Source organism: Hemitrygon akajei, chromosome 15, assembly GCF_048418815.1.
Source record: "Hemitrygon akajei chromosome 15, sHemAka1.3, whole genome shotgun sequence".
In the NCBI taxonomy this organism is placed as follows: domain Eukaryota; kingdom Metazoa; phylum Chordata; class Chondrichthyes; order Myliobatiformes; family Dasyatidae; genus Hemitrygon; species Hemitrygon akajei.
Genome location: NC_133138.1, coordinates 81,252,993 through 81,272,882, shown reverse-complemented (window position 1 = coordinate 81,272,882; position 19,890 = coordinate 81,252,993). Strand labels below are relative to the sequence as shown.

The 19,890-nt window shown below is 42.3% G+C and overlaps 1 protein-coding gene across 1 annotated transcript in view; it reads left to right on the top strand.

Annotated features, from left to right (window-relative positions):
- Nucleotides 1–19,890, top strand: part of LOC140739087 (B-cell receptor CD22-like) — a 72,704-nt gene that overhangs the window by 30,011 nt on the left and 22,803 nt on the right. Inside the window, 2 exon segments of the mRNA XM_073067033.1 lie at nucleotides 11,490–11,840; nucleotides 11,984–12,280. Coding sequence (XP_072923134.1) covers nucleotides 11,490–11,840; nucleotides 11,984–12,280 — 648 coding nt within the window.

Genomic DNA, 19,890 nt, shown 5'->3' with positions numbered 1-19,890 from the left:
TTAGTCCAGCGAACCACCTCAGACTGATTAATGCCATGATTTGAGGGAGATCATTGGTGCTCCAACCAAAAAACCGATTCAGCTCTTAGTCGAAGGAAGGTCTCCAGGGTTAAGGAAGGACATCCTGGCTGTAGAGGAAGTGCAGCGTAGATTCACGAGGTTAATTCCTGGGATGTCTGGACTGTCTTACGCAGAGAGGTTAGACAGACTGGGCTTGTACACGCTGGAATTAAGGAGATTGAGAGGGGATCTGATTGCAACATATAAGATTATTAAGGGATTGGACAAGATAGAGGCAGGAAATATGTTCCAGATGCTGGGAGAGTCCAGTACCAGAGGGCATGGTTTGAGAATAAGGGGTAGCTCATTTAGGACAGAGTTAAGGAAAAACCTCTTCTCCCAGAGAGTTGTGGGGGTCTGGAATGCACTGCCTCGGAAGGTAGTGGAGGCCAATTCTCTGGATGCTTTCAAGAAGGAGCTAGATAGGTATCTTATGGATAGGGGAATCAAGGGATATGGGGACAAGGCAGGAACCGGGTATTGATAGTAGTTGATCAGCCATGATCTCAAAATGGTGGTGCAGGCTCGAAGGGCCAAATGGTCTACTTCTGCACCTATTGTCTATTGTCTATTGAATTCAGCAAATCAGCATTCATTGCCCGAGCAGTAACCTACTCTAGTAGCCCAGTATTTCCTGGGAGGGACCAATACCTAATATGTAATTGAGTTCTGCATGTGCATGATTTGAAGTTATGAATGGTGATACTGTATACTTTTCAGTTAAGAGAAACCACTTATACATCCACTTCATTTTCTAAATGTTGATTAAGTTGCCTCAAATCCAAATGTAGGATCTTTTTAAACTACTACTTTTTTAAACTGTACCATGTAGGTTAAAGTCACTTGTGTGGTTCTCCTCAGCTTCATTCATATTTGCCCTCTGGAGAGACCAAAACCAGATACAGAATACCAGCAGCTGTCTGACTTAATCAAGTGTATAACCACATTCATGCCACAGAAGATCTCAAGTTATCTTTTCAGTTGCGAGTGTTTTTAGTCCGAACCATATATTTTAAAAAGTCATCCTTGCCATCTACACGCTGCCCCAAATGTTTCCCTCATATCTGTGGTAAATCCTTATTTTGGGAGGAAATGTTCTGACATTGACCAATGTTAGAGTGCTCCTGTCTGCTAATGCCCTCATAATTTTCATCTTATTAAAACCAGGTGACAGCATTCAAATCCCCACCTACACATTTCAAAAACAGTATTTGCTGTTATTGGTTTAATGATGTGCAACCTGAGAAATCACTCCTTTATTAATTTACTTGCTTTGTGTATGAGGCAGTAAATGCATCTTGAAGAGAACTAAAGTCATCTTGGTCAACCTATCAAGCTGAGGTTAATGCTCCATGTCTCAGCTCCCTAAGTCTTCATTCTCCATCCAACAGCTCTGTCTTCCTGAGGCATTGCATGTGTTATCATCCAAGACCAGTGTGCTCTGTAATCCTTGCTCTCTGTCTCCTCTTGAAGGTGCTAATAATATGTATTATTTGCTTAGTTGTCCACTTCAGGTCTAGGATATTGACATGGGTGTCCACCACTTTTTCCAGGATCACTTTCTATATTTTTCCTGTGCCCCGTAGAACTGCCTGTTGTGTTAGACTGTCAGCAGAGGTCTCTGTTCCTAGTCTGTGATCCATAGCCATATCTACTTTACCTGCCAATATTCCAATATAAATCAACCCTCAGTCCTTCTTCCTAACTTTGGCAAAGTAGTGAGTCAAGGGAGCAGAGGGTACTGGACTATAAGTGTAATATAGAAACATAGAAACATAGAAAATAGGTGCAGGAGTAGGCCATTCGGACCTTCGAGCCTGCACCGCCTTTCAGTATGATCATGGCTGATCATCCAACTCACAACCTGTACCTGCTTTCTCTTCATACGCCCTGATCCTTTAGCCACAAGGGCCATATCTAACTCCCTCTTAAATATAGCCAATGAACCAGCCTCAACTGTTTCCTGTGGCACAGAATTCCACAGATTCACCACTCTCTGTGTGAAGAAGTTTTTCCTCATCTCAGTCCTAAAAGGCTTCCCCTTTATCCTTAAACTGTGACCCCTCGTTCTGGACTTCCCCAACATCGGAAACAAACTTCCTGCATCTAGCCTATCCAATCCCTTTAGAATTTTGTACGTTTCAATAAGATACCCCCTCAATCTTCTAAATTTCAGCGAGTATAAGCCTAGTCAATCCAGTCTTTCTTCATATGAAAGTCCTACCATCCCAGGAATCCATCTGGTGAACCTTCTTTGTACTCTCTCTATGGCAAGAATGTCTTTCCTCAGATTAGGGGACCAAAACTGCACGCAATACTCTAGGTGCAGTCTCACCAAGGCCTTGTACAACTGCAGTAGAACCTCCCTGCTCCTGTACTCAAATCCTTTTGCTATGAATGCCAACATACCATTTGCCTTTTTCACCGCCTGCTTTACCTGCATGCCTACCTTCAATGACTGGTGTACAATGATACCCAGGTCTCGTTGCATCTCCCCTTTTCCTAATCGGCCACTTTTCAGATAATAATCTGTTTTCCTGTTCTTGCAACCAAAGTGGATAACCTCACATTTATCCACATTAAATTGCATCTGCCATGAATCTGCCCACTCACCTAACCTATCCAAGTCACCCTACATCCTCTTAGCATCCTCCTCACAGCTAACACCCCAGCTTCGTATCATCCGCAAACTTGGAGATGCTGCATTTAATTCCCTCCTCTAAATCATTAATATATATTGTAAACAACTGGGGTCCCAGCACTGAGCCTTGCGGTACCCCACTAGTCACTGCCTGCCATTCTGAAAAGGTCCCGTTTACTCCCACTCTTTGCTTCCTGTCTGCCAACCAATTCTCTATCCACATCAATACCATACCCCCAATACCGTGTGCTTTAAGTTTACACACTAATCTCCTGTGTGGGACCTTGTCAAAAGCCTTTTGAAAATCTAAATATACCACATCCACTGGCTCTCCCCTATCCACTCTACTAGTTACATCTTCAAAAAATTCTATAAGATTCGTCAGACATGATTTTCCTTTCACAAATCCATGCTGACTTTGTCCGATGATTTCACCTCTTTCCAAATGTGCTGTTATCACATCTTTGATAACCGACTCTAGCATTTTCCCACCACCGATGTCAGACTAACCAGATAATAATCTGTTATCCTGTTCTTGCAACCAAAGTGGATAACCTCACATTTATCCACATTAAATTGCATCTGCCATGATTCTGCCCACTCACCTAACCTATCCAAGTCACCCTGCATCCTCTTAGCATCCTCCTCACAGCTAACACTGCCGCCCAGCTTCGTGTCATCTACAAACTTGGAGATGCTGCATTTAATTCCCTCGTCTAAATCATTAATATATATTGTAAACAACTGGGGTCCCAGCACTGAGCCTTGGGGTACCCCACTAGTCAATATTATCCCTCAGCATTGCTATTAACTGTATACCTTGGAAGCAAGGACAGCTATGAGCTGTAATATGGCTATGTGGTGTCTTACCTTTCTCTACATACATCACTTGAGTCATTAGACTCCATAAGACTAAAATGGTTACAGGAAAATAATAGTTAGGAAAGACTGTGTCCATGGAGATAGCAAAAAGCTCATGTGTAGGACTTGAATTGGCTTGGTCTGGAGTGGAGCTAGAGAGCTAGTCTGACTACATGCATGTTGGATTGAAACACAATGGGCCTTGCAGATGACACATAAATAGGTGGAGCTGTGGATAGTGAGGAAGATTGACAAGGGATACAGCAAGATATAGATCAGTTGGAAATAGGAGTGGAGAAATGTCTGACGGAGTTTAACTTTGGCAAGTGTAAAGTGCTGTACTTTGGAATTCAAATATATGGGGAAAGTTAATGAAGAACTCTTTAAAATATTGAGGTACAAAGTGACATTGGGATCCAAGACCATAGCTCAGAGAAAATGACAACATTAGTAGATGGGGTTGGAAAAAAAGGCATATAGTCCACTTGCTTTCATCAGCTGAGGCATTGAATATGTAAGTCAGCAAGTTATTCTGCAGCTTTCCCTGTACCATGCTACAGATACAGCACTTAGTCACAGTAATACCAGTTACCGCAAGAAAATCTTCCACAGACGACTGAGACCCCTGTAATCCCACATCCATTGTAAACAGGAATAATATCCTTACTGTATCCATCAAATAAGAGCCACATACACATCAGCTCTCATTCATCAATCACTGGCGAGTCTCGTTCAGATGTTAATCTGAGCGATCATTTCACCTCAGCCCCAGATTTCCACTCTCAGTGTCCTTCATCTTTTCCCAAATGATAATCACTCAAAAGTATTTGCTGTCTGTCTTACAGGAATCTGTTGCAGTACTCTGCTTGACAGTGTGTTGTTACTGTAATATGACTCTCATTAGGTTCCATAAGGAAAATGGTGTGTGGTTAAATTGTGTAAGGATCTATTTCATCTCTCATACAAAGAGACCACTTCCTAATGCTCTGTGGTTCACACAAGATGCATTGCAATCAACACTTACTGATAGAACTTATATAGCCTCTTCTCTGAGGCTCCTTTACCTGTCAAACGCAATGTTCTTATTGCAGTATCTCTATATTGTGTTTGAGGGAACTTTGACCTACAGTTCTTTGGTTACTTTGAGTGGACCCCCCTTTCTTCTTTCACATTCAGAATAAGCTAAGTGGTCATGATTGCTTTGCCTGAAATGGAAAGGGTCCCTGTCAGGAATATGTAGCTGCTCTAATTTTCAATCAATTCAGTAATGTATCTAGACGCAAGGAATACTTTGCCTTCCAATATGTAAAATAGTAGTTGAGCCTTGCTCTGGTCTCTCTATTTCCTTCTCTCAGCACTACAATGAGCCCTGATTTTGCACGAGAGGGATATTGCATGCATTTTCTCAAAGGAAAATTAGTTCTGGTGGTACAGGTTCATAAGGGGAGTTCATAATAGTGATTCTGTTTGTAGGATATCACCTTTGTCCCATTACAGACTGTAAGCTTTCTTTTCAACCGTAATCATGTCAGAGTCTTGATACCTAAACTTTATCTGTGGAAAACCCTGGCAATTCTGGACAATGCTTCTCACCCGCTGCATACCACCTTGGCTGAACAGAGGAGCTCTTTTAGTAATAGACTAAGACAACTGCGCTGTTCCAAAGAGCACTCTATCAGGTCATTCTTACCCTTGGCCATTAGGGTCTATAATGAGTCAACCTATAGCCAAGAAAGTCATGACCCCTTCTGTTAGACAGTTTGTGTTAACTTCTTTTTATTCTTTCTACTTCCCTTCTGCAATGCCCTGGTTCGTATTTTTACTGTTATGCTGTATGCATTTTATTTTGTGCCGTTTTGTATTTCATTTTGTGCTGTATGTATTTCATGTCATGCTGTATGTATTTCATATCATGCTGTATGTATTTCATGTCATGCTGTATGTGTTTCATTTTGTGCGATATGTATTTCATGTCATGCTGTATGTATTTCATTTTGTGCTATATGTATTTCATGTCGTGCTGTATGTATTTCATTTTGGCAGTTCTGTGAGAGCTACTTGTTTTCAGCTTATGTTTGGGTTACTGTTGAACACAAGAGATGAGGAGAAATGTCTGCCATCCAATTAGGATGGTTGGAATAAGGGGAGGTCTCTCTGGTGAGGTACACTAAGGTTGGGATTGGAGCATTTGTTCAAGAGAAGATGAAGAGAGGATGCTGGGGAGAACCGGTCGTAGCATACGATCCAGTAGGAGACCCGTTTGTTCGAGATGGATTGTGAGTGACATTCGGAAGGTGGTGTGTGCTTTCACATTGACCAAGGGCCCAGCACATGAGTGACAGAGAAGTTCAAGATGAGCTCCAACTTGTGCATATTTGGCTCTTTAATTAGAATGGAACATTTATTTTTGTTATTCTTTACTAACCCTTTAGTTAAGACTCATAAATATAATTCTTACCATCTTTCGAATAGAGCAGCCACTAGCAAATAGATAGGATTTTAAGTGTGTTGATGTCTATTTCATGGTTTGTGTACCTAGTGATCCAGGATTTGAGGTTTCAGATGATTCCATTAGAAGACTATCTATCCCTTCCATTAGTGTCTTCTTCCAACCTTTTCCTTGAGGTTATTTCATTCATATGCTCCCAACACCAATGGGTTTTGTATTTTTAATGTAACACATCAATGCTTAGGAACTTCAGGATTACTTGTTGTAATTGTCAGTAGTATGATTTTGTTAGTCTAACTAATTCAGCAGAGTCCTTGTCTTAAGAACAAATCCTTACTGGAGGTCTGGAAGAAGTTTTTACAAATCCATAGAGCAACTCAGCACAAGAACAGGCCCAACTTAGTTAAATTGGTTATCAAATGCCCAACTAAACTCTATGTAGAATATGACCCGTCTAGAACCACTCTTTGCCTTCTGTGGGCAAGCCAGTTCCTGATCCACAAATGTCTCCTTCGATCACATGCCTCGTTACTTTCTCAATAAGCCTTGCATGAGGTACCTTATCAAATGCCTTTCTGAAATCCTGGTACACTACATCTACTGCTCTACCTTCATCAATGTGTTTAGTCACATCCTCAAAAAATCCAATCAGGCTTGTAAGGCACAACCTGCCTTTGACAAAGCCATGCTGACTATTCCTAATCATATTCCTCTCCAAATGTTCATAAATCCTGCCTCTCAGGATTTTCTCTATCAACATGCCAACCACTGATGTAAGACTCTGGTCTATAATTTCCTGGGTCTTGTTTAATGGAACAACATCCGCAACCCTCCAATCTTCCGTAACTTCTCCTGTCCCCATTTATGATGCAAGGATCATCGCCAGAGACTCAGCAATCTCTTCCCTCGCTTCCCACAGTAGCCTGGGGTATATCTCATCAGATCCCAGTGACTTATACAGCTTTAAACACAAAGTACACTTTAGATGCTGGGGTCAAATCAACACGTACAAACAAGCTGGATGAACTCAGCAGGTCAGGCAGCATCCGTTGAAAGGAGCAGTCAATGTTTCAGGCCAAGACCCTTCGTCAGGACCCCTTGTCCTGACGAGGGGTATCGTCCCGAAACGTTGACTGCTCCTATCAATGGATGCTGCCCGACCTGCTGAGTTCATCCAGCTTGTTTGTACGTGTTGACTTATCCAACTTGATGCTTTCCAAAAGCTTCAGCACATCCTCTTTCTCAATATCTACATGCTCAAGCTTTTCAGTCCACTGTAGGTCATCCCTATAATTGCTAAGATCTTCTTCCGTAATGAATATTGAAACAAAGTACTCATTAAGTACCTCTGCTATCTCCTGCTGTTCCATACTCACTTTTCCACTGTCACACTTGATTGGTCCTATTCTCTCATGTCTTATCCTCTTGCTCTTCACATACTTGTAGAATGCCTTGGGGTTTTCCTTAATCCTGTCTGCCAAGGCCTTTTCATGGCACCTTCTGGCTCTCTTAATTTCTTTCTTAAGCTCCTTCCTGCTAGCCTTATCTTCTTCGGTTGTCCATCAGAATCCAATGATGATGTCCACTCCTTTAGCAGTGAGATCTTTGATGACTATACAGTCCTATCCTGGACCAACAAGCTCAATTGCAGGTGGGACATGTATATGTGGTAGTGGTGGTGCTAGTGATGGCATCCATGGCTGCATTTCTCCTGGCTCTCTTCTGCTGTCTTCTGGTTGTTCTTTCCATCTCCAGAAGATGAACCCCATCCCTATACAGCTGTCGCCAAGTGATATGGTCAGCAGCAACATCCTCTAGGTCCTCAGGTCTGATCATGCACTTCCTTAAAGCATTCTTCATCTGATCCTTATAGCGTTTCTTCAGCCCTCCAGCTGAACATCGACCATGATGTAGCTGGCCGTAAAACACTCTGTGGGGTAGCCGACATGAGGGCATCCTTATCACATGCCCCAGCCACTGCAACTGACCAGTGGGAAGCACACGCTCACGCCAGGTAATTCCCAGGATGCGCTGAAGGCAGCTTATGTGGAAGTGCTCCAAAGACTTGATGTGACAGCTGTCGGTTACCCAAGCTTCACAGCTGTGAAGGAGGGTGGTGACACAGACCGCTTGGTATACAGCGACCTTTTGCCAGTTTTAAGTTGTATTGTTTCTTATTTCGACTGCAGTAGTGGAATAGCCCGATAGAGGTGGTAACCTATCCAGGTGAGTGATTGAATGGGCAATTTGTAGGCCACCTTTTCTAGGCCCTTCCCCAATTGGGGTGAGCAGTGTGGTCCCTAAATAGGGCTGCTCAGTCACACAGGGGTCGGTCGAAAACAGCTGCCACTCAGTCCCAGCTGCTAGCGACCAAATACCCTGTGCCGTTGCCATGCAGGGTTCTCACTAGGAGCTCCCAGTCCATTCGTACCTGCTCCCGTTGCCAGATGACCCGTCGCCGTCAGACTTCAACCAAATGTAAGGTCCAGGTATTGCTCACCGTGGTCAGAGGTGGAGACCTGCGCAAGGAAGATATTAAAGTGCCACAGGGGGTGCACCATCTCCAGTAGCACTATCTTCACCATGATGAGGTAAATCCCGGTGGCAAGGGTGGACCCAGGACAACCGGTCTCACATCTTGGCTGCAGGAGGCTGCCGGGTCCTTGGTTTGTTAAGGCCTGCCTATTGCACGCCGCCATCATATTGCTTTTTTGTCAGGGTGCTCTCCCTAGCCTTGTCTCAACATAGCTTACCACAAAGCAGTGGGGCTATTTACCCATAGCTGGGGCAGTGGTTGACAGGCGCCAGGGCATGTCCACACAGTAGTGGGCCCACACGTCACGTCTCTGGGGTCCACTGCTGCTCCGAGATCCCCTGTAGTTTAGCCTGGGACCGTAAGATGCTTCCAAGTTCTTGCCTGATAGCTTTATATTTCCCCTTACTCCAATTAAATGCTTTCCTAACTTGTCTGTTCCTATCCCTCTCCAATGCTATGGTAAAGGAGATAGAATTGTGATCACTGTCTCCAAAATGCTCTCCCACTGAGATACCTGACACCTGACCAGGTTCCTTTCCTAATACCAGATCAAGTACAGCCTCTCCTCTTGTAGGCTTATCTACATGTTGTGTCAAGAAACCTTCTTGAATCCACCTAACAAACTTCACCCCATCTAAACCCCTTGCTCTAGGGAGATGCCAATCGATACTTGGGAAATTAAAATTTCCCACCACAGTAACACTGTTATTGTTACACCTTTCCAGAATCTGTCTCCCTATCTGCTCCTCAATGTCCCTGTTGCTATTGGGTTGTCTATAAAAAACACTAAATGGAGTTATTGACCCCTTCTAGTTTCTAACTTCCACCTCCAAGTCTTCCTCCTTTTCTGTAGCTGTGACATTATCTCTGATCAACATTGCCATGCCCCCCACCTCTTTTGCCTCCCTCCCTGTCCTTTCTAAAACATCTAAAGCCTGGCACTCAAAGTAACCATTCCTGCCCCTGAGCCATCCAAGTCTTTTGCATTTTGTTTGTGATGTTTGTACTGTAATTAGCTGTAAAGTTCATATGTTCCAAGCAAATATTAAACCTTATCATTTATCCAAGCTTTCAAAAATTATTGGACTTACACTATTCCTGCTCTCTCATGTCAGCGTCTCTTTTGGCACATGTTAATCTTATTTTAGTTTTGAAAACACCTTCTGTTTTAAGCTTTGCGGAGTTGTAAACTCATTCAATCTTAACTCTGACAGACAGGAATGTCCACACATCCGATACAGGAGGTTAAAAGCCCACACAACCAGACTCAAGAGCAGCTTCTTCCCAATTGCTGTTAGACTTCTGAACCAATCACCTCTTTCACACCCCTTTCTAGTGGTTGCTGGTATATTAATTCCACCCATCTCGGTTATGCTGTTCTTATCACCTCAGGGTTTTTTTTGCATTATCTTAGACCTCACTACTAACCTTTGCATCACTCTACCTGGTGTATTCACCATTGGATTTATTGTTAATATATATAATATCCATTCTGTGAGCTTCATGCAAACAAAGAATTTCATTGCTCTCTGATATATATGACAATAACCTAATCTACTGACATGTATATACACATAGACAAAGAGCATCAAATCAACACACCTGCTCATTGTGATGATCAATATTCAATTGAACTGCATGCCTGTTATGATCAGGTTCTAATAGATAGTTATGGCACATATTCTGTTAATCCAGAAACGAAATCATCAACTTTAAGGTTGTTGTTCCCCTACTAGTTATCAGTCATGCACCACAACTCCATTCTTCCATTGAAGACTTCTGCTGGAGCCATGCAGATGCTCCTGCCTCAATACATAAGTTTTCTCTCGATTGTTTTTTTTAAAGACACTGGCTGGGGATGGCAAAGTAACGTAATGGTGAGCACAACAGTACAGTACAGGCAACCTGGCTTCAATTGCCACTACTGCCTGTACGGAATTTGTATGTTCTCAATTTGACTTGGTGGGTTTCCTCCAGGTGCTCTGGTTTCCTCCCACAGTCCAAAGACGTACCGCTTGGTAGGTTAATTGGTCATTGTAAACTGTCCCATGATTGGGCTAGGGTTAAATTGGTGGTTGCTGTGCGGTGTGGCTCAATAGGTCTTAAAGGCCTATTCTACCCTGTATCTCAATAAAATAAATAAATTATGTCTACAATCCTCTTTCCCTTTTTGAACTTCAACATTTTGAGGTTTTATAAATTAAATTTACCATTCTCTATCATGCACCCATTTTACCTTTGTAATTTCCTTACTTGTTTCCCTCGTTGATCTTCTGCATTGCTGGAGGTTTGATATCTGCCCTCAGATAGAACCTAGTAAAGATCTCAACCAACAGATAAAAGTCTCCCTCATGTCGAACTTTCTCGGCCTTGAACATCAACCTGCATTGTCTGCTCACATCACTGGACTGGTGTTTGATTCTGTTCTTGGAATGCCCAAGTAAAGACAGGTAACAGTGACACAAGAGAATGCAGGTACTGGCATCTGGAGCAACAATCTGCAGGAGGAACTCAGCAAGTTAGACAGAATCTGTGGAAGTTGCTGTGCAGTTCTGATACACAGTTTCCACCTGAGCTAACCCTTTCCCCCACAGATGCTGCTTGACCAGCTGAGCTGCTCCAGCACATATTTTGTTATTGTAATGCTGGAAACACTCTGCACAAATAATGTTTCCAATTGTAGATTCTTCTGATCTTCAACCTAAATACTAACAGGTTATCTTTCTCCAGATGCTGCCTGACCTGCTGAGTGTTTCCAGCATTGTCTGTGTTTATTTCAAATTTCCAGCAAAAGCAGGATTTTTATTTTCACTCTGAATTGGGAAGCTGTCCCCAAGTACCAATTTATCATTATGACTGCAAATGCTTCATAACCAGAGATTACATTGTATAATTAACAATGTATTTATATTCTCTTTTGTTTTTTTCCCTTTCCTATCCAGCATATACGGCTCCAGCCGGTTGGGGTGTCTCAGTTGCATCTCCTGTTCAAGCACTGCAGGGGATGTCTGTAATCTTTAACTGTTCCTTCCAATACCCTTATGAAAACATCCCTTCATCTGCCATAACAGCCTTGTGGTTAGAAGATCCATGTGCAGAATCATCTGAAAAACTGTACAACAGTAATGAAGCTAACAACGAAGGTGTGAGTTTCATAGGAGATTTGGGCAGAAAAAACTGCTCTCTTCAGTTACATGATGTTAAGAGAAACAACAAGAATTATTGCTTCAGATTCAAAATACAAGGCAGAGACAGCTGGACAGGAAGACGTGGTGTGAACCTTATAGTTTATGGTAATTGTTCCTTCATGATATATACTTTACTCTTAAAAAAACTTTATATTCCATCAACACAACTGATATTTACAAACAATTTTAGTTAGAATATGTAAAGTATTGTTTAACCAAAATCTTTTCCCATTTCTTTTCTTTTGCAGCTCGTCCAACAAAACCAATTCTCTCGGCCCCCCCAGAATTAGTTGAAGGGAACAAGACCACATTGACTTGTTCCTCATCTGAAATTGATGAACAAGTTCAACCGAAACTCGAGTGGTATGGGCTCGGTGATAAGATAATATCTGAAAATAGCAAAAGGATCCTTGAATCTAGAACACTTCAGAGCACAGTTACCGTCACCCTATCACACAGAGATCACAACAAAGTCATCAAGTGCTCAGTCATTTCCAGTGAATATTCATTCAAGGATGAAGTTCAAATGACTCTGGAAGTTAAATGTAAGGCTCTTACATTTCAATTTTAACTACTTTGAAACTTACTAACATCTTGCATTTCAGCATCAGTCTGTGCCACAGGAAGACCTAGAGGGAGTACATGACTGGTTAAAAATTGTTTAGCTTTTGGGATGGTTTTAAACCAATGTCACAGAGCTTTATTTAGCTTTTCATAAATGTACTTCAGTATACTTCATTGAAAATTCAGAGACAGTTATAACTTAGGAATCAAAGCAATCTAATTATGTACAGGAAGATTGCAGAAGGTTCCAGTAATTCCAGAAATAAATCAGTATTTTTGAGTACAACTATAGAGAGAGTAAGTGAAGCAGCATCTGTGGAGTGCAAAGCAGATTTAATGCTTTAGGTCAATAGTTTTTAATCAGAACTTGATCCATCCACCTTTTCCCGTGCTCAGCATGGCTGCAGATTCATGACCTTCTATAATACATAATGCTCTCCCAAACAAGAACTAGTTCCTCTCTCTCTGCACTACACCTGTGTATTACAAGCCCAGTATTACTCACCCCCGGCTCTGTCTCTTGGTAACACACACAAGATACTGGTGAAACACAGAAGACCAGGTAGTATCTATGGAAAAGAGCATACAGTCAATGTTTCAGGCCAACACCCTTCATCACGACTAGAAAAAAGGAGATGAGAAGTCAGAGCAGGAAGATTGGCAGAGGGAAGGAAGAGGTACAAGGTAATGGTGATAGGTAAAACCAGGAGAGTGGGAGAGGTGATGCAAAGAGCTGGAAAGTCGATTGGTGAAAGAGATAAAGAGCTGGTGAAGGAGGAATCTGATAGAAGAGGTCAGAAGGCCAAGGAAGAAAGGGAAGGGGGAGAAGCACTATTGCCTTCACCTGCGTCTCTTCCATTTCACACTTGTCTGCCCTCACCCCATCCACCCAACACCCCACCAGCGATAAGGTTCCTCTTGTCCTCACCCACCACCCAATCACCCTCCGCAACCAGCACATAATAAACCGAAACTTTTACCATCTCCAATGAGATCCCACCACCAACCACATCTTTCCACTTTCCGCAGAGATCGCTCCCTATGCAACTTCTTTGTCCATTCGTCCCTCCCCACTGATCTCCTTCCTGGTACTTTCAAGTGGAACAAGTACCACTTCAGCCATTATACCTCCTCTCTCACTACCCCAAATAGTCCTTCCAGCTGAAACGACAATTCACTCGTAAATCTGTCGGGGTCACCTACTGTAGCTGGTGCTCCTGGTGTGGCCTCCCATATATCGGTGAGACCCAAAGCAGATTGGGAGACCACTTTGTTGAGCACCGACACTCCATCTGCCAAAAATGCAGGATTTCTCTGTGGCCACCCATTTCAATTCTTCTTCCCATTTCCATTCTGACATGGCCTCCTCTAGCACTGCTATGAGTCTACACTCAGGTTGGAGGAGCAACATCTTATATTCTTTCTGAGTAGCACCAAACTGGTTGGCAATTTCTCAAACTTCCGGTAATTGCCACCCCCCACTCTGCTTCACCGCTCTCCATTCCCATTTCTTTCTCTCACCTTTCTCCTTATCTGCCCAGCTCCTCCCCCTTTCCTTTCCTCCATGGCCTTCTGTCTTCTCCTATCAGATTCCCCCTTCTTCAGCCCTATATCTCTTTCAGCAATTGACTTTCCAGCTCTTTACTTCACCTCTCCCTTTCTTATGGTTTCACCTATCACCTACTATCTTGTATTTCTTCCTCCCCTCCCCTCCCCTCACTTCTTACTCTGATTTCTCATCTCTTTTCTCCAGTCCTGATGAAGGGTCTTGGCCTGAAATGTTGACTGATTACTCTTTTTCATAGATGCTGCCTGGCCTGCTGAGTTGCCCCAGATTTTTGTGTGTTACTTTGATTTCCAGCATCTGCAGATTTTCCTCCACTTGTATCTCTTTATTGGTATTGATATTATGCTTGCTTTACTGAGACAGAACATGGACCAGTCGAACAAAAAAAGTGCAGTAGAACAAAGGGATCGGGGAATACAGATACATAATTCCTTAAAAGTGGCGTCACAGGTAGATAGGGTCGTAAAGAGAGCTTTTGGTATGTTGGCCTTTATAAATCAAAGTATTGAGTATATGAGTTGGAATGTTATGGTGAGGTTGTATAAGACATTGGTGAGACCGAATTTGGAGGATTGTGTGCAGTTTTGGTCACCTAATTACAGGAAGGATATTGATAAGGTTGAAAGATTGCAGAGAAAGTTTACAAGGAAGTTGCTGGGACTTGAATAACTGAGTTACAGAGAAAGGTTTAATAAGTTAGGACTTAATTCCCTGGAGTGTAGAAGAATGAGGGGAGATTTGATAGAGGTATATAAAATTATGATGAGTATAGATAGAGTGAATGCAAGCAGGCTTTTTCCACTGAGGCTAAGGGAGAAAAAAACTAGAGGTCATGGGTTAAGGGTGAAGGGGGAAAAGTTTAAAGGGAACATTGGGGGGAGTTTTTTCACACAGAGAGTGGTGGGAGTGTGGAATGAGCTGCCAGAAGAAGTGGTGAATGCAGACTCACTTTGAACATTTAAGAAAAACTCGGACAGGTACATGGATGAGAGGTGTATGGAGGGATATGGTCCAGGTGCAGGTCAGTGGGTCTAGGCAGAAAAATGGTTCAGCACAGCCAAGAAGGGCCAAAAGGCCTGTTTCTGTGCTGTAATGTTCTATGGTTCTATGGTTCTAACTCAAAGCAGTCATTTGGAAGCTCATCTGTATTCTTTAATTTATCTAAGTAGAAGATCCTTCAATGGACATACTATCCAATTCTTACATCAATTATATTCCTCTTAGAATTTACAGTATCTCTAGATATTCAGTGACTGCTGATGTTGACAATATTTGTGAAACTTTTTTAATATTCATATCCCTGTTCTCAACACTCACCTGTGTGTCATGCAAAATGAGCAGGGTTTCTGGCTGATTACTTTCTCTTTATCATCTGAAAAGCACAGAAAGCCAGATCTAATTGTGGGTAAACAGGATGAGTATTGATGGATGCCACAGTTGGCATAGACATTGTGGGTTGAAGAGCCGGTTTTTGGACTGTATGAGATCATGACCTTATGACTCTGGCATGTGGCAACTTAGAGTGAATTTTCTAGAGAAATTCACTTGCAGTGAGTCCAAGGGAGAGCAGGCATTTTATTTCTTTATGGTGTTGCTTCACTTCCCCAGAATATAACCTTGGCAGTTTGAGTAATCTGTTGGAGGGGAGATTGTTGTAAGGCTGGGAGATCCTCAAAGTCACTTTTAATTCCAGGATCCAGATTTGGCAAAGGTCAGACTTGTGTGGCATAAATGGAAATAGCACAACACAAACTTAACCACTTTTAACTTAACTTAACTTCCACCACTTTTGTAACTTATTTTCAGAATCTAAGCATCACTGGCAAAGTAGCTTTTATTGGTCAGCACTAATTGTCCTTGAGAAGGTAGTGCTGGGCTGTTTCCTTGATCCATTTCAGGTGAAGGTATCTCCCATTGTACAGTTGTCCATGGTGTCCCAGAATTTAAACCCAGTGAAGATATACTTCCATATTAAGATAGTATGCAACTTGAAGGCGGTGGTGGTGTTTCCGAAATCCTTACCAAGTTTTTCCAAAATCAGCTTTGGTAGGTAAGCCATATAGTTTGACATTCCCTAAAACAAGACTTATTCTCCGTGCAAAGGCATGTGTTTAACATGTGTCTGAACAGAAGGTCTTCAATGTGGAGATAATGCATGTGAAGACATATCACAGTTCTGCAAGTATGGCAGAGAAGGGCTGTGAGAGAATATGAGAATCATCATTGGAAACACAAATGTCTGTGATCAGAGGCTAGTCAGAAGAAGAATGTGACTAATTAGGGGACAAAAAGGGAATGTTTGTATGGAGGATGTGGTCATAAATGAGTGGCTTGCAGTTACCATCTATTAGGGCAGCAGTGAAAGAGGAAATAACATTGATTTAGTAGCAGAAAATATAGTATATGAAGAGTGCAAATTTCAAATGTCATATGTTCAAGATAAGATGATTTCCACATTAACAAAGGAAGCAAACATATGATTTCTGGCAATTCAGAAAGTAGCCGCAAATTCTTCCATAAATAACAGTGACGAGCTGATCCAGATGATCACTGATGTGGTAATCTTACTTGGAAAATGGAAACAAAAAAAATCACCAAATCTACCACCATTTAGCCCAGTGGAAATATTTGAGAAAAGGCAAACATTTCAATAAGTTATAAGTGAAAATTGGTTAAAGCAAAAAAAAAATTGGCAAAATTGATTGAAATCTTTGAAGAAATTCCAGGTAAGGTGATAAGAGTCTGTGCAGCTGATGTTGTGTCACAGGAGCAATTAAAGGCACTTGGTGAAATATCACAAAATAGACCTGTGAGCAAAGTGAAGCTCATAGGATGAAAGAGGTGGTTGCAAAGTGAATATGATGCTTTTGGCTACGGGACAGAAAGCAGATGGTTGAATTGAATTGACTTTATTTCTTACATCCTTCACATACATGAGGATTAGAAATCTTTACGTTACATCTCCATCTAAATGTGCAATCATAGTAACTATAATAAATAGAACAGTCAATGTAATATAGAGTAGGCTCAAGTCACCGTGAGTTCATCATTCTGATGGCCTGGTGGAAAAAGCTGTCCCAGAGCCTGGTGGTCTTGGCTTTTATACTGTGGTACCACTTCCCAGATGGTAGCAGCTGAAATAAATTGTGGTTGGGATGGCTTGTTCCCCAATGATCCTACAGGCCCTTTTTTACACACCTGTCCTTGTAAATGTACCAAATCCTGGAAAGTTCGCAACTACAGATGCACTAGTCTGTCAGCATCACTCTCTGCAAAGTCCTGCAATCAAGGGAGGTACAGTTCCTATACCAGGCAGTGATGCAGCCCATCAGGATGCTTTCAGTTGTGCCCCTGTAGGAAGTTCTTAGGACTAGGGGGCCCATACCAAACTGCCTCAACCGTCTAATGTGAAAGAGGCGCTGTTGTGCCTTTTTCGCCACACAGTCGGTGTGTACAGACCACGTGAGGTCCTCAGTGATGTGGATGCCGAGGAACTTGAAGCTGTTTACCCTCTCAACCACAGATCCATTGATGTCAATAGGGGCTAAGTCTCCATTCCTCCTGTAATCCACAACCAGCTCCTTTGTTTTTGCAACATTGAGGGAGAGGTTGTTTTCTTAACACCACTGTGTCAGAGAGATGACTTCTTCCCTGTAGGCCACCTCACTATTGTTTGAGATAAGGTAGTGTCTTAGAAAATTTAATTAACAAATTGGAGCTGTGGGTGGTGATACAGTCATGGGTATACAGGGAGTGAAAAAGGGGACTCAGTACACAGCTCTGTATTGAGAGTCAGCGGGTTGAAGGTGAGGGAGCCAAATCTTACAACTTGCTGGTGATCTGACAGGAAGTGCAGGATCCATCTGCACAAGGCAGGGTGAAGACCGAGGTCTCTGAGCTGCTTGTCAAGCCTGGATGGGACTATGGTGTTGAATGCTGGACTGTAGTTATGTCATTATGCCATTGGGCAGCAATGAAGGTCCTCCATGAATGGAGGTGTTCAGAGCTTCCTTCCTCATGTCAACAGCTGCCTCTCGGTTTTCACTACTATCAGTCATGCAAGTCCTGGTTGGAGACTCAGGAATACTGTTGCACTCAGATGTAGAAGGATTCTTCATTGCTGCTTCCATAACAATTTTGTTTTTACCAGTCAGGGTTGTTAGCCTTGAATGGAACTCCTGAACCTAGAGGATGGTGGACCACTCTTAGTGTGGCCTCTAACCTTTGACCTGTTTGGCATGGGTGACCCTACCAAGAGCCAAAGCATAAAGCTCTGACTCCAACCAACATTATTCTCTGGGTCATTGAGGCACGCAAGCCTCCATAACCAATGACAACGTTGTGGTCCTCTTGTTTGGCATCTGGCAAATGGAAGTTACATAAAGATCAGCTGATCAGCATTCAGGACCGGCTTATTCCAGCAAGGAGGAAGGATAAGAACAAGGATAGCAATATAAGGGAAGCTTGGATGACAAGAGAAGTTGTAAATTTAGTCAAAAAGGCAAAGGAAGCATATGTAAAATAGGGCCATTTAGGAATATAGACAAAGCAGAAAAATAAACAAACAGGCAGTTAGAAGGAACACAATGACCTTGTCAAGGGGGATTAATGAGAATCGTAAGACATTCTATACATTCACTAAAAACAAGAGGATAACTAGGAAGAGCGTTGGACCACTCAAGGGTAAAAGAGACACTTTCTGTTTGGAATGAGAGGATGTAGATGAGCTACTAAACACCAGGGCCTGATGGAATCTATCCAGGGTTATTGAAAGAGGTAAGAGAAGAGATTACTGTGACCTTATCAAAAATCTCTGCATCCTCTCTAGCTACAGGTGAGGACCTGGATGACTGGAAAATTACCAATATTACTTCCTTGTTTAAGAAGTGAAATAGGAAAACTCCAGGAAATTATAGACTAGTGAATGTCTCATCAGTAACAGCAAGCTGTTGGGGAAGATACTTAGTTCAAAGTTCAAAGCACATTTATTATCAAAGTATGTATACATAATGCAACCTTGAGATTTGTCTCCTAATAAACAGCCATGAAAAAAGAAACCCAAAAGAACCCATAAAAAAAGACCGTTGATCGCTCAGTTAGCAGAGAGAAAAAAAAACAAATAATGCAAAACAATAAACACAAGCAATTAGCATTCTGAAGTGGTCCACAAAGAGAGTCCCATAGTTCAGCGCAGAGCTGTGTCAGGGTGTAGCAATCTGAACTGGCCTGTCCCATGCCTCAGGCCCCAATACCATGACCTTTTCAACCTGACCCGTGCCATAGTCGACATCCAAACATCGGGTTCAATCGCCTCAAAACACTGTGGGGCCAAGACCTCACCACCTCATTCAGTCTGTAACTGACATTTCTGAGTCTACCATGTGCTTAAATCTCCACTTAAAACTTACGGATGGGATGTAATTACATTTGAAAAAGCATGGGCTAAATAGAGCCATCAGCATGATTTTGTGCAGACCTGGCCAGGTCTCAAAAACTAAGTGACATTTTTGAAGAAATGATGAAGGTGATTGATTGGGGTAAGGCCATGGCTACTTTATTAGGAGTTTGAAAAGATTTGGCATGTCAACAAGTACACTCAAAAACTTCTATAGTTGTACCATGGAGAGCATTCTGACAGGCTGCATCACTGTCTGGTATGAAGGGACTACTGCACAAGACTGAAAGAAGCTGCAGAAGGTTGTAATTCTAGTCAGCTCCGTCTTGGGTACTAGCCTACAAAGTACCCAGGACATCTTTAGGGAGCGGTGTCTCAGAAAGGCAGCGTCCATTATTAAGGACCTCCAGCACCCAGGGCATGCCCTTTTCTCACTGTTACCATCAGGTAGGACATCAGATAAAAGGGGAAAGTGTACTGTTGATGACCAAAACTGTTAGCAATATTGACATACAGGGTTATTGCTCTCTGAAAATGGCAACATAGTTAAATAGAGTGATAAAACTTGAAATTATGTTTAGCACAGACATCATGGATAGAAAGGTCTGTTCCTGTGATGTACAGATCTA